Source organism: Triticum urartu, chromosome 7, assembly GCF_003073215.2.
Source record: "Triticum urartu cultivar G1812 chromosome 7, Tu2.1, whole genome shotgun sequence".
Taxonomy (NCBI): domain Eukaryota; kingdom Viridiplantae; phylum Streptophyta; class Magnoliopsida; order Poales; family Poaceae; genus Triticum; species Triticum urartu.
Window position 1 is genome coordinate 532,055,292 of NC_053028.1, and position 14,736 is coordinate 532,070,027.

The 14,736-nt window shown below is 43.7% G+C and overlaps 1 protein-coding gene across 1 annotated transcript; it reads right to left on the reverse strand.

Moving 5' to 3' along the window:
* Positions 1-1,419: 1,419 nt before the first annotated feature.
* On the reverse strand, positions 1,420-3,544 carry LOC125523144 (cytokinin dehydrogenase 10-like). Its single transcript, XM_048688200.1, has 2 exons — positions 2,910-3,544; positions 1,420-2,773 (listed from the first exon to the last, which is right to left on the reverse strand). The coding sequence occupies exons 1-2, from the start codon at positions 3,508-3,510 to the stop codon at positions 1,776-1,778; spliced, it is 1,599 nt and encodes a 532-aa protein (XP_048544157.1). The 5' UTR covers positions 3,511-3,544; the 3' UTR covers positions 1,420-1,775.
* Between the last annotated feature and the right edge of the window lie 11,192 nt (positions 3,545-14,736).

The window sequence follows — 14,736 nt, forward strand, 5'->3', positions numbered from 1 at the left end:
GTTGCTCGGCTGCGGCCTGAAGTAGATGGTGCAGTGTGTCGATCGCGAGGATGGAGAGGAAAGGCGACAAGGGGTCACCCTACCGTAGACCTCTCCGGTGATGGATCTTCTTTCCGGGGATGCTGTTTAGGAGGAAAGAAGACGGCAAGGAGGAGAGTAGCAAAGCTATCCAGTCTCTCCAACGTGCACTGAAGCCTCTCTGTTGCAGCAGCTCTAGGTTGTACTCCCAGGACACATATCGAAGGCCTTTGCGATGTCCAACTTGAGAAGCAGAGCTGGTGTTTTTCGTCGATGCAGGGCCTTGATGCAGTTTTGAAATAAAGGAAACTATCATGGATGCATTTTGTCCGAAGAAAGGCCGATTGTGTTGGTGAGATGAGCGTGTGGATTACACTAGCGAGCCTGAGGGAGAGCACTTTGGAGATCAACTTCGCGATGGAGTGGATGAGGCTAATTGGCCTATAGTCGCTAACTGACGCCGCTCCATCCTTCTTTGGCAGCAATGCAACGACCGCAGTGTTGAGTGCTCCAAAATTGCTGCCTACTAGGTTGTAAAACTGGTTGAACGCTGCCATGATGTCGCCTTTGATTGTTGCTCAGCATGACCTGAAGAAGATGCCGGAGAAGCCGTCCGGCCTCGGTGCACGGTCCGCCAGCGATGCTTTGATTGCACGCCACACTTCTTTCTCCGTGAATGGGTTGTCGAGCCCTCCGCCCTGCAGCCTGGTCATGGCAAGAGATCGCCAATTGACAGTGGTGTCGCGGTGCGCTGCCGTGCCCAGGAGGGAGGAGAAGTGATCATGGATCAAGTTTTCCTTGTCCTCCTGCGAGGTGACTACACCGGATGGTTCATGAAGTGTGTGGATGAATGCTTTTCGTGTCCTAGCATTGATCTTCACCTAGAAGAAGCTTGTTGGCGCGTCTCCAGCTCGCAGCCATGTGATTCTGGAGACCTGGCGCTTCCTTGCGTGGTCGATTGCCGCTAGTCCTAAGATTTTGAGCTTGAGCATTTTTCGAAGATGGAACTCCGCATCGGAGAGGGCTCTAGACTCCTGAGCTACGTCGAGGCGTAGGACTATTTCAGTTGCAATGTGCATCTGAATCTTGGCCCCTCCAAACTGAGATTTATTTCAGATTTTGAGATCCTTTGCTACCCTTTTCATTTTCTCCTTCAGCCTTGCAAAAGCACATTGCGTTGAGGTTGGGCGGTTCAGGCGCCTTAGACTGTTTCCTGGAAGTGCGGGAACCGAGGCCAAAAGGATTCAAATCTAAACGTGGCCGGCCGGCGCGGGGCTGCAACAGCTGCAAGAAGCAAGGGGCAGTGATCTGAACAGGATGTTGATGCTGCATGTAGAAGGTACGACGGGAAGAGCCCCTCCCAAGTGATGTAGAAGGATGACCACATTGAAGCGGCGCCACTTATATTCGAGGGACTTTGTGAGTACAATCCATTGTGAAACCAGATTACTGTATTATGCTCACACACCTTTCGACCTTTACTATCCACGAAGGATGGGCGGGGTAAACCATGATCATGATGTTCTACTGGTCGTGCCGAGTTCCTATATTCGAGGACTCGAGGTACTAACAGAGTTCCATTACGTTACGTGTCCCCCTTCGGACCCCTCGTTGCAATCCTACGCTCTGCTCTGAAGTCTGAACACCTACTGAATACTGCCCAGCCAGTGGTCGCTGGTTCGACGTGCACGGCCGTACGGGATACAATTTCCAGTTTCCAACAGATGAACCTTCAACTTGAGCAGATTAAATAAATCTCAGGACGCCGTGATTGTAGCGGGCGTCGTGCTGGCCACCACGGCCCGGAAGATCCCCTGCCCCGGCGACAGGATCGCCCGCGGGTCGTACGTGGCCTTGAGCGCGGCGACCCTGTCCCACTTCGCCCCGAAGTGCCGCCTCCAGCCGTCCTGCGACGCGTGGTGCGGCAGGTACTGCTTGCACCCCATGCCCGCCCGGTCGCACAGCTCCAGCACCGCCTCGTTCTCCCTCTCCAGCCGCTCCAGGTCGCCGGCGGCCACCGCCGACCGGAGCAGCCCCACGGCGTAGAACACGTCCTCGTCGGGCGTCGCCGTCGTCATCCGGTCGTCCCACCTGTCCCTGTTCATGGGGTACATGAGGATGAGCCCCGCGGGCCTGGCGCCCCTCAGGACGCCGTCGAACACGCCGGCGGCGAAGTCGTGGATGCGCGACCTCGGGACGAAGAGGTTGAGCCACGGGTGCGGCACGTCCCACGCGCCGGCCGCCCGGAGCTTCTGCTCCTCCTGCCCGACGCGGTCCAGGAACTGCACGTACGACGCGTCCCTGACGAACGCCAACCCCGGGACGAAGCTCAGCTCCTCCAGCAGCGCCTCGAGCTTCCGATCCACCGTGGCGGCAGAGCGGTCGCCGTAGTACATCGCGCCCTCGATGTAGTACACCGCGGCTGATCCGGTGCCCAGCGCGAGCTCCGTCAGACGGGCGAGCTCCGACGCCGAGAAGAAGGACGACGACCTCCGGCCCTCCGTCAGGGTCCGGTTCAGCTGGACCTGACCCTCGACGTAGTCGAACCCGGCCCCTCTTGAAATGAGCAGCTCTTGGTCAGCGGTGAACTGGTGCACGTCCGTGTAGGCGAGCCGGACCCACCTGACCCGTTTCGGAGCCCGTTCGAGCCCGACCCGGGCCCGAGTTATCACCCCGAACTGGCCCAGCCCGCCCAGCGCCCCGTAGAACAGGTCCGAGTTGTTGCCCGGGGAGCAGGTGATCATGTCTCCCGTGCCTGCAGCGAACACAGATTTTAGCTATTTAAAAACAACGCCGACTCGTGTGCACTAGTTAATGAAGAGCAAACGACGTGGACACTAGTCGCATCGACCGGTACACAGAATGCGTGCCACCAGGCAGAAAACCGGTACCTGTGACGACGTCAAGCTCGTGCACGTTGGAGATCTGGGGGCCGTGCCGGAACACCTGCCCGCCTATGCCGGCGTTGGAGAGCGTGCCGCCGACGGTGATGCGGAGGTAATCGGTCCACACCCGTGGCGTGAGCCCGTGCTTGAGCGTGGCATGGAGAACGTCGAACCATAGCTGCTCGCCGCCGACGTCCACGTACATCCCATCGATGGACACATTTACACGGTGACCATGGTCACCACGCCCCAGCGAGGGCATGTCGACGACAATGCCGCCGGGGGCGAGGGCCTGTCCCCTAGAGGAGTGCCCTTTCCCACGCGGCGCCACCGTGAACGGTGTCTGCTGGTAGAGCGAGAAGCGGATTAGAGCAGCTATGTCGGCGGGAGAGACCGGGTGGAAAACTCCATCGGGGGTGGCCTCCACAATGTGGCCAAAGTCCGAGGAAGCCCTGGCTGTCAAGCTCCTATCGGTATGGATTTTCGACACAATGTCAAGGGATAAGAGATCATCATCGAGAGCGCCAAATGCCGGCGCTCCGAGATGTCCGACCGTGGAGAGGAAGCCGGTGACTATGAGCAATGTAGCAAAACGAGCTATCGGCATGTTGCTGTAATAGATGTTTGGGATGTGAGTCGTGTAGCTTGAGTTTGCTACTTGCATGAGCTGAAGGAGATGTTGGTGTGTGCTCTCATGTCAAGAACTCCTACATATTTATAGTTGCAGCCGGCGATGCAGCTAGAGCTGACAAATGCCGGCAGCAGCGGGGTGTTGCTAATTGTTTAGGTTTTGAATATTCCTAATTGACTTCTGCCAAAGACAAACATATGGTCCTAAAAATAAAGCATATGGTCATAGGCCCCTAGCTTGACTCCACAGAAGACCTCAATGGTTATTGGTCTATACAGAATCATAGAATCATGATAATTCAGATTTGGCAAAGCCCAACCGACAAGATTTAAATATAAGTGGTTGGTAATTTTGTATATGACGAGGCAAAAAACATATACTAGATCATAGTGGAAAACAGGTTGATTTTTTTTACTACGTAATTAAATTAATTAGTAGAAAACAGGATGAAAATTGTTTTTTTTCTTTTGAGGGGAAAGGATGAAAATTGTTGCAACATGCCCCAATTAAAACACTCGATACACATCAAAATGATGCACAAAACTAAGCAGATTAACTTTGACAGGTACGAAGTATAAGGTTCACGATATCCAATTAGTCTATCATTTGATGTGTGTGTTTTTTGTTCCAGACATCATTTGATGGATTCTGATCATATAATTTATTTTTTTGTGTATATTGGAAATAAAAAATACTCCCTCTGTTCCGTAACTATTGTCATAGTTTTAATTGATAGAAAAAGTATCAAACATGCATGTTAATACATAATTTTTAGGTAATTAGAGAACTGCCAGTAAATACATTAATTAAATATCTTAATGAGAAATACTATACTCCCCCCTATTCGAATTAATTGACGCAACTAAAGCTGTGTCAGTGAGTACAACAGATTTGCTGGAACTATCAGTAATTCAAATTTTACTTTACGGTTTTCATGTCCATTCCTAATCAATGCAGGTTAGCTGCTGGGTGCAGATGACAGTGGCGATACCAAATTCTTGTTACTACACATAACATAGCTACTCTTTTGGCATGCACAAATACATTTTTGACATGGTAACTTTTTTGACAATGAATACTCTCACTCTCTCTCTCTCTCTCTGTCTCCGTCTCTCTCTCCCCCTCCCTCTCTCTCTCTCTCCTATGTTATCTTTCTTTTGCATCTTGTGTTGTATATGATCTAGAAAGTAGTGCTAACTTCATGTTGCAATTGTTAACTCGATAAAATCCCGATAATTAGATCCGCAAATAGTAATATGGATCTGATTGAAAAAAGAACTAAGTGTAGCCCGCATGTATTTGGCCCTAGCAGCCTGCTAGTACCCAACAAAGTTGACCTTATTATATTTTTTCTGTTTGTTTGAGAGTGGATTCATTTTCTTTCCTACAGTGAGGGAGCACAACTTAGAAAAAAAGGAGGGAGCGACTTTCCGATTGTGAGGCTTTGAGCATAGATGTTAAGGCGCACCTGTACTTGAGAAAATCAGGGCTAGAGATATGTCAACCGCTTGAATAACCTCCACGGATTAGTGGTGGTCATATAAAACAATTCAACATTTTATAGAACCATAAAATCCCGAATTCAACTCGTAAATGCTCCCCATTCATGCACAAACGAAAATTAATCCATAGAAATGTGTCCTAGTCAAGTGCATAGTACGGCATTATTATTTTGAAAAGGCACGAGAAATGACAATTTCAAAGAACTATTACCTCTGTTCTGAAATATAAGACGTTTTGCTAAGCTAAAATGGTCTATCAAAACATTTTATATTTTGGAACGAAGGTAGTACATGGTAAACGCACTAACGTCGAACTGGTCAAAAGGCTGCCCTGAATCAGGAGAAAATGACTTGCGCTTGTGAATAGGTAGTTGTTAAATAAAGTTAAATCAAATTGTGCCATGCAATCATGTCAATGTGTACATTAGTATTTTAGTTGTGTATCACCAAAAAAGTTTAACTAACCTAAGAACCCCAAAAGTTAGTAGCCTGGAAATAAATCTCACATTAGTCGATTGACCACGTGTTTTTCTTTGTCCTCCTCCTTGCGATCTACACCCACTGCTGCAACCGGGCGAACCGCCATTTGTCGTCACCTAGGCCAGCATCTCGCTGCCCCGCCCTTCCCAAGTCGCCACCTCTGTCGTACCGCCACCATCCCTGAATACCCCTTTAAAACCACCACCATCTCCTACGTCGGCGACCCCCACATCGTGCACTCGAACCCATCAACTTTTGTTTCTCTGCCACCGGGGACAATGCAGCGGGCCGCATAGTCCCCACCTATGGCTAGCCATATCCTAGCTCACCTGGGAGGACGTGGCCTCTCTATCTCGGGTTCGGTCTTGCGTTGCTTCATCTCCGCGAAACAGAGAGAAAAATATTAGACAATTGAGGAATAGCAAGTCAGATTATTATTCAGTTTCTAGGTCTCTTTCTAGTGGCATGTTGTCGTTAAATAATTGATGTAGCATGTCAAATATTAAAGGTGATACTTTATAACTGATGTATGTTACTTAACTGTGTTGACAAATGTATTTTTCTAAAGGAATGTCATAACTCTTGGGGCTTCTTTGGTTCGTATGATTCTCAAAACACACGAACAGAAAAACGTAAGAATAGAGTGTCATGTCCTATTGTATCATATGGGATTTGGAAGAATGTTTGATAGCACAGGAAAAACAAAGGAATCCTACAAATAGGTTTAAGTGGATGGAAATTTCCTCGAAAATGTAGTACAAATAAATACTATGGAAAAAACTTTAAGGATTCCAATCCTACAAATCAAACGACCATCATAGAAAAAATCCTAAGAATCCAAATCCTAAAAAAAACTATGAAATTCCTCTAGGTGTGTGCATTGTAGGGTGCACACAACCGCTATAGCCTTAAAATATGGGAAACACAATGTGCTTGAGACAACTTATAAATAGAGCACTTGAAGTGGCTATGGTACATATCAACCTATTATGACAAGATGTGACAAGAAAGACGCCTACAACTAAGTGGTCATATTTTTTAGTAAATGCCTTCAAGAAGAGAACACACACTTGCACCGATATTGTCCATTCCAACTTAAAAGTCTAGGACGAGAATTTTCATCCTGGGTATCAGCTCCTACTAATGAATGCTAGGAGCATTAGCATGAAGACAACACCTTCAACAAAAAAATGACACAAGGTTGTTATTTCCAGGTCCCACAAGTGAAGGACATATCCCAGGTTTTCTCCTCGTATATGTTCCGGTGTTTCAGCCACCGTCTTAATGGCAGATGTCGCAACAATTGCTCCACTCATTACTCTAAGCGAGTCCACAGTGTTGTCCTCCAGAGTTAGCTGCTAAGACTACCAGGACAGAGTCAGCAAACTTATATAAAGGGGGGGGGGCAATGGAAGAAATAAAACATTGAAGAGGGGCAAACATATAAATTTAGGGCATTTAAGATAACAATGTAGGAGTGCTTTAAGAAAAAAATCTTGATGAGAGGAGTCATGGCACCAGCTCGCCCACCCCTGGCTCTTTCCACGAAGACCACAGTCGGAGCATCCCTCGGTCGTGCATCGACTCAGCCAAGATCACGATCAATTGGATCAAATCAGTAGTCGTGCATCTTTCATGGCAAGTCTCCACTTGTCAACAAAGGGAAGAGGGCGAATCAATGAGCGACTATCATCACACATAGACCACATACACACACATGGATTGAGGAAGTCGTCACATATTCACATATGTCTCACCACTAGAAGAATATTCCGCTTTAATAGAACATATGGGGCGTCCCTAGTAGATTGAGGTTTGGTTCTCGAGTGCTCAATAATGTTACTTCATTCTCTCTCTTAATTTTTTGGCATTGAATACTCTCTCTTGATTGACTATGTTCGCTTTCTTTGGCATTTTGTGTTGTATATGCTCTAAACAGTAGGCCAAGTATACGCTCCAGAGAAATTCTTAAGTCGGGAAAATAGTAAAAGAAGACATCAAACAATTATGAATGAAAATATAGCAAATATGGTCAAGTGTACTGTTCACGTGTAAAGTTTCGTGAAAAAATTGCATCTTTGGTATTTTGGGCAAAAAAAAAGAAACCGATGATATGAAAAACATGTTTGAAGCAATTTGGAGGTTTGATTTTGCTTTTTCTTTGTCAGAAATATCAAGTCATTTCTTCGTGAAACTTTACATGTGAGAAAATGGAGCATGTTGGTGACCACAATTTTTATTTTTATTTTTTCCTATTTGGAACGTTCTACTCTTCATTTGGGTGTGTGCACCCATGTTAGTGCTAACTTCATGTTACTAATGTTAACTTGATAAAATCTTGATAATTAATTAATTACGAGAGAAGTGCATATTACACCCCCCAACTCTAGCCCTAGTCTAACATACACCCCCCAACTCCAATACCGTCTAATATACACCCCCAACTCACAAAACTGGCCATAATTCAACCCTCCCCTTCCTGTTGACCGGTTTTGACCCAGTTTGACCGGTTTTGATTGAGTGAACAGTAAAAATAAAATTTTAAAAACCATAAATTTTTTTGAAAAAAATTCAAAAATGTTCCAAGTTTTTTTCACCGCGTGAACAGTAAATTAAAAAAAATCACCTTTTCAGCATGTTTGGACACCTGAGTAAATTCGAGATGTCCGTAAATTCGATTTTTTTTTCAAAATTTCAGCTTGGCGAACAGTAAAATCGATTTTTTTAAAACCCTTTTTTTGCATGGATGATGTTTGAGCGCGTGCTGATTTTTTTTGGATTTTTTTCCCGAATTACTGTTCACCATGCTGAAAATTTTGAATTTTTTTCGAATTTACGGACATCTCAAATTTACTCAGGTATCCAAACATGCTGAAAGGGTGATTTTTTTTAATTTACTGTTCACGCGGTGCAAAAACTTGGAACTTTTTGAATTTTGTCAAAAAATATATTTTTTTGTTTTTAAAATTTTTATTTTTACTGTTCACTCAGTCAAAACCGGTCAAACTGGGTCAAAACCGGTCAACAGGGAGGGGAGGGTTGAATTCTAGCCGGTTTTGAGAGTTGAGGGGTGTATTTTAGACGGTATTGAAGTTGAGGGGTGTATATTAGACTAGGGCTAGAGTTGGGGGGTGTAATATGCACTTCTCTCATTAATTACATCCGCAAATAGTAATATGGCTTTGACTGAAAAAACAGTGTAGTGTGCATGTATTTCGCCCCTAGCTACCTGCTACTACCCAACAAATTGACATTCTACATACAATTTGTTTAAGAGTGGATTATTTTCTTTCCTACAGATTGAACGACTTTCACTTTTATCATATGGATCAAGTGGTTTCTTAATTCTTCTACTGTATACTCATAAACAAATACTTCCTCTGTCCTAAAATAAGTGTCTCAACTTTGTACTAACTCTGATACAAAGTTGTAATAAAATTAGGACGGTCATTTTGGAATGGAGGGGGTATGTCATATATTTGGTGACATATATATTCGGCCAATGTATTGCCTGAAAATGAGCAATGGCAACTAGAATTGTGAGTTCATGAGGACGACCCTTAGGCACAATGCTTATAGTATTCGGAAGGCCGTGTATAAACTAATCAAGAGGCGATACTATCATATTGGGATCATGAATGTTAAGGCCTACGTGTATTTTAGCAAATTAGATCTCAAGATATGTCAACCACTTGAATAAACCTCGACGGGTTAGTGGTGGTATTCTAAAATTTCCATTGTTTTATATAAAACCTCAAATTCAACACTGGTAATGCTCCCCATTCTTGCACAAAATGAAAATGAGTGCTCGTAGTTTATCCAGGTCCACTGTAGCACGCCATTTTTTTGAAAATACAAGAAAATGTTCAATTAATGAAACATCAAAAACACATATTGCATTTGCATGGGTGTTTTTTGGGATTGCGGTTGGAGGTAAAAAAGCAAACATTTTTTTTTGTATAATGCATGAAGTTTCATAGGGTATAACTAGTCAACCATTTGATAGAGTATTCTCCAAAAGAAAAAAACATTTGATAGATTCTGATCGAATAGCCTATTAGGTTGATTAGGTAAACAAAAAATATGGAAAACATCAAACATCACATAAAATATCTTATTGATAAATGCTACACCAAAAAAGTTATTTTTTAGTAGAAAGAGTTAGGTAGTCAACCTAAGAAATGTGATTAGCGGTTAGAGTTGAGCTCTCAGATGTTATCTAAAAAAACCTCTAAAATGTTGAGTGGGCTTTCTGAGTAGTAAAAGCATGTAGAAAGACTTGATGTCGATGATTTCTCAACCTTTCACATCGCCGCCATTTGCCAAACCCGAACAAATTTTACGGACGTAGAGGAGAAGAAAAGAAATAACAAAGCTGTCATTTCACGGCTCTACAAAAAAAGTAAAATCCCTAAAGTCCAAGGATGAATTTGACTTGCTCGTTGTGGGCGGGGCTCAGTGTTGGTGCAACTACCACATTTCTGTAGGGAGGGCTCCACTAGTACCGCCCATCCCCTCCTCCAGTCCATCGCAATGTTGTGTCGGGGACCTTGTAGTGAGCCAGCTTGCATGGATCTGATAATTGCCAAAAACAAACCCGCTTGGATCCGGTGATCTCTAATAAGAGGTGCGGTGGTTCCCCTCCTTGCAACGTTCGTCAGTGGTGTTCGTGAGTGCGGGTGTGGCTTCTCTAGTTCTGAATAACTCCAGTTGAGTTGTGATATTGCTCTGATCATCAAAATAATCGTCATATGATTATTTTCCCAAAAAAGACACTCTAGCAAAGCTGCTCAATCGGTATATTTTTTGAAGCCCGATCTAAACCGAGTCTCCGATCCTTCATATTTGGCACTCTGGCGAGGTGATATATATATTGCGCCCTCCATCCACCCAAATATTGGCGCTACAGACATTTCAGGGCACACACTCCCTTCCGCCGTCACCGACATCCCCGCATCACCTCCGTTTGTTGCCACCTCTGCTGCCTAGACCATCGTGGTTTAGCCCCCAATAAACCTGAGGTGGTCCCGTACCTCCCATGCTTCGCTATAGCCCGACGTCTTCTTCCCACCGCTCGACCGCGCCATCCGTTTTCTCATGCGACCTCAACGTGTTCGACGACTTCCCTAAAAGTAAAATTTCCCAGCCATTTTTGTACATTTAGTTTAGTGGCTCATATTTCGTGTAGATCACATATGGTTCACATTTCGTGTAGATGGATCCATTGTAGAGCTTTTTTCTGGTGATCCGTCGTGGATTTGAGCTTCAAGTCCGGGAGTGAAATCATGGACGCCGACATAGATGAGATAATATTGATGGTTGTTATTCAATGGATAGTGGCAAATGGAACAAAGACGAAGCGTGTGGGATGGCAAGTTGGTCATGCAAAATTTCACTGAAACAAAATCAAAGGCCATGAGAAGCCGATGCGTGACTACTGTCTGTTGTCTCGTACCTTCCAACCGTACGTGTTCCGGCAATGCTTCTGCATGATTGCATGGCTGTTTAGTCGAAGTGCCGACGATATGAAAGCCAATGAACCTTTCATCCAGCAATGGAGAAATGCCGTCGGTCTCCTGCAGTTTTCTCCTTATCAAAAGGTCATCGTGGCACTTTGGATGATTTCATATGGCGTTCCTGCAGATGCATTGGATGAGTATTTTTGAATGGCCGAAGTTACAATCATAAAGTGCATGAAAGTGTTCACTAAAATAGTGATGAGGGTTTATGAGAGCAATATCCACGAGTACCCAATGTAGAGGACACAAACAAGGCTTCGTAATGCCTGAAGTAAAAGGCTGGCCTAGGATGCTAGGGAGTGTTGATTGTATGCACTAAAGGTCAAAGAATTATTCTGTAGTTTGGCACGACCATTCACTGGCCATTGCCATAAAACAATAATTTTAGAAGTTATCGTCTTCAAGATTTTTTGGATTTCGCATTGGTACTTTGGGTTGTCTAGATCTCACAAGGACATCAATCTCTTTGCAGAGATCTCATATGTTGGCAAGGCTATCTCTTGATATTTCTCCACCTTGCAACTTCATGATGAAGGGCCATCCATATGATCAAGGCTACTATCTAGCTGTTCGCATCTATCCATCTTGATCAACATTGGGTACAGGTAATTTCTAATCTCAAGACCAGAAAACTTAAAATTTTGCCAAGGCGCAAGAAGCTCAGATGAAGGACATTGTGAGGACATTTGGAGTACTACAAGCAAGGCTTTCAATTTTATGGGAGCATACTCGTTTCTGGGACAAGGATGTCTTGGTAAATATCATGACATGTTGTGTGATCCTACCCAACATGATCATCAAGGTTGAGAGTGATATGCCAAGCCACATTGACGATGAAAATATTGGCACAATTTTCAGGCCTCATAGGTAGACAAATCATATTCAAGCATTTCACGAGGCGTGCTGAAAAATTGAAGATCGGGTCTCTCATCATCAACTGAAGAAGGATCTCACAGAGTATTGTTGGCACCTAGATGGGAGATAGTATGTTTAAATTTCTTTAGAATTTATTTATTTTTACGTGGACAATTTATTTGATCGGAATATATTTTGCATTTGGATTATATTTGGATTAATGTTTTGTAATAATATCTGTTGAATTATTGAATTATTTGATCTAAATTATTGCAACAGTGTAGAAATAAGAAAACAAAAAAATAGCCACCATTCCTACATTAGCTTTTTTTAGGTCCTGCTTTTACTCTCTTTGTTTTGGTTGTGTGTGTCGTCAATGTCTCGATTAGCTTCTGGTATCATGTTTTTCTATGGACTGGGTATACTTGGTATCATCTTGATATTAATATGTTATCCGTTAATATAAGTTATATCAAATTGATTACAAAAATATATTTATAGTTGGATCCACAAACGGCTGCATTTCTTGATAAAATGGAAATAATTTCAGGAAAATCAGAGTGCACTTCGCATGTATTTGCTCCTAGTAGTCTAGCACCCCACGGATTGACTTTTAGTTATATATCCTCTATTGTTTTCTTTCCATTCCTAGATTAGAGAGAAGGAACGAGTAATACAGAAGTATCATATCCTTGTTGACATATATACCCGGCCAATGGAAGGCCTGAGAACGTGCAGTGAAGGTTAGAATTTAGGGTTCATGCGGACGGCCAAGGCACATAAAAATGAAGTTCGGACGGCAATATTAAATAATCAAAGGGATATTATTCTCAGGCTGGGTGCATGGATCTTAAGGCGTACGTGTACTTGCGCAAATCAGGGCTAGAGATATGTCAACCGCTTAAATAACCTCCACGGATTAGTGGTGGCCACCTAAACAATTCAAGAGTTTTTGGAACCATAAAATCCCGAATTCAACACTGGTAATGCTCCCCATTCACGCACCAAAAAAATTAATGCATGGTTCACAAAAAAAAAGAAATTAATGCATGGAAAATTGTCCAGGTCAATTGTAGAGTACAGTATTTTATCATTTCGAAAAGGCACGAAAATGCAAACATTTCAAGAAAAAAAACTATGGTTAACTTCTGACATCCTACTAGCCCAAACTCCAAAGCGTGCTCTGAATCCGGGCAAGATGACTTCAGCTAGTGAAAAGGACGCTGCTAATTAAGCTTATATCAAATTATGCCATGGAATCTTGTCAAAGCTTACATTAGTTTCTTTAGTTGTTTATCCAAAAGCTTAATTCACCCTAAGAATTCTGCATGGACAACCCATCAAGTACATTATCTCCAGTTTTTCAGTTTCTTTTCAGTACCATGTTTGTCTCGGCACTGTATTCTGATTATGATAGTGGGCTAGTGGCACTGTATTCTGATGCATCTTACTTAATTGCGTTCATGGAGTAATAATATCTCTTTGTTTTTTAAAACTTGCCGTCCGCCATTCAAGGTGTATCGTGCCTAAGCCACTCTTTACTTGATAGTGATACTTCATCTCTAATGTATGTTACTTAACATTGATGCTACGGATTAGTGGTGGTAATCTAAACAATTCGACATTTTTATTGTAGCCATGGAACCACAAATTCTACATTGGTAGTGCTGCCCATCCACTCACCAAAGAAAAAAAATGGAAATTTATCCAAGTCAACTGTAATTTGGCATTGTACCTTTTCTTTGAAAAGAAGGAAATATCCGTGCAAACAATATCTCCTATGTTAAAGAAAAAGGAAACTCTGCTAAGCTCTCTTGCATTGCACTAGGTCAAAAGTGTGCCCTGAATGGGTTCCGAGCGAAAAAGGTGTGCCCTGAATCCGGACAACATGATTGCAATGCAAAATAAACTTGGGGAATAGGTTGATGTTAATTAAATGAAGCTTAAATCGAATGCCATTGAATCTTGCGAAAGCTTACATTTCCCATGCTGTTTAATTATGCAGAAAGAACTCTGGTAAACTCTTTTACATTGTGCTGGGTCAGAGGTGCGCCCTGAATCTGGACAAGATGACTTGGACTTGTGAACAGGTCGCTGTTAATTAACGAAAACTTAATTTAGTTTCCATTAAAAATATATTTCCATAAACTTAGGGCCTGTTCGGATAACCACCTGCTCCCTGAAATTTTGGAATCTGGGGAGTACCTACATGCGCGCTCCACGATTTTTAACTGGAACTCCGCCCGCTCCGGGGGTGGCCTCGTGGTGCGGCGGGTCTCCGAACAGGCCCTTAATATAGTACTCGGTCCAAAATATAATGTATTTTTAAGTCAAACTTTGTACGCTATGATCAAGTTTATCGATAAAATTATCGACATACACTTTACCAAATCAATGTCATTCGAATATCATGGAATATTCATTCTTATGATTATTTATTAAAGGAGGGACACCCCCAGTCTATACATCGATTGATGTACACAACCATCTATTATATTGAAATTCAATCACCTAAAGTAGCTATGTCGAAGAAAAGTTTTCACTATTTACATACAAGTTGTCACGAGTGGAAATTGTCGAGAAAAAACAAATGTGTCACTCTAGGGGCGAACCCTTCCTTTCATCGCCCCCGTGTCATTCCACCTCTCTCTCCCGCGGCTACTGGACCAGGCTGGCAAGCAAAGCTCATCGGATGGACGCGGCGACAAGATCAGACCCTCATGTTTGGTGGGCGCTTCCCTAATCAAGTTGGGCCTAGATGGCAAGCACTTAAGGAGGGGCCCGAGCTCCGAGGTGGCGGCCTTGGATGGCATCGGCGCTGGCCGCATTGTTGTAGCTACGTGGGC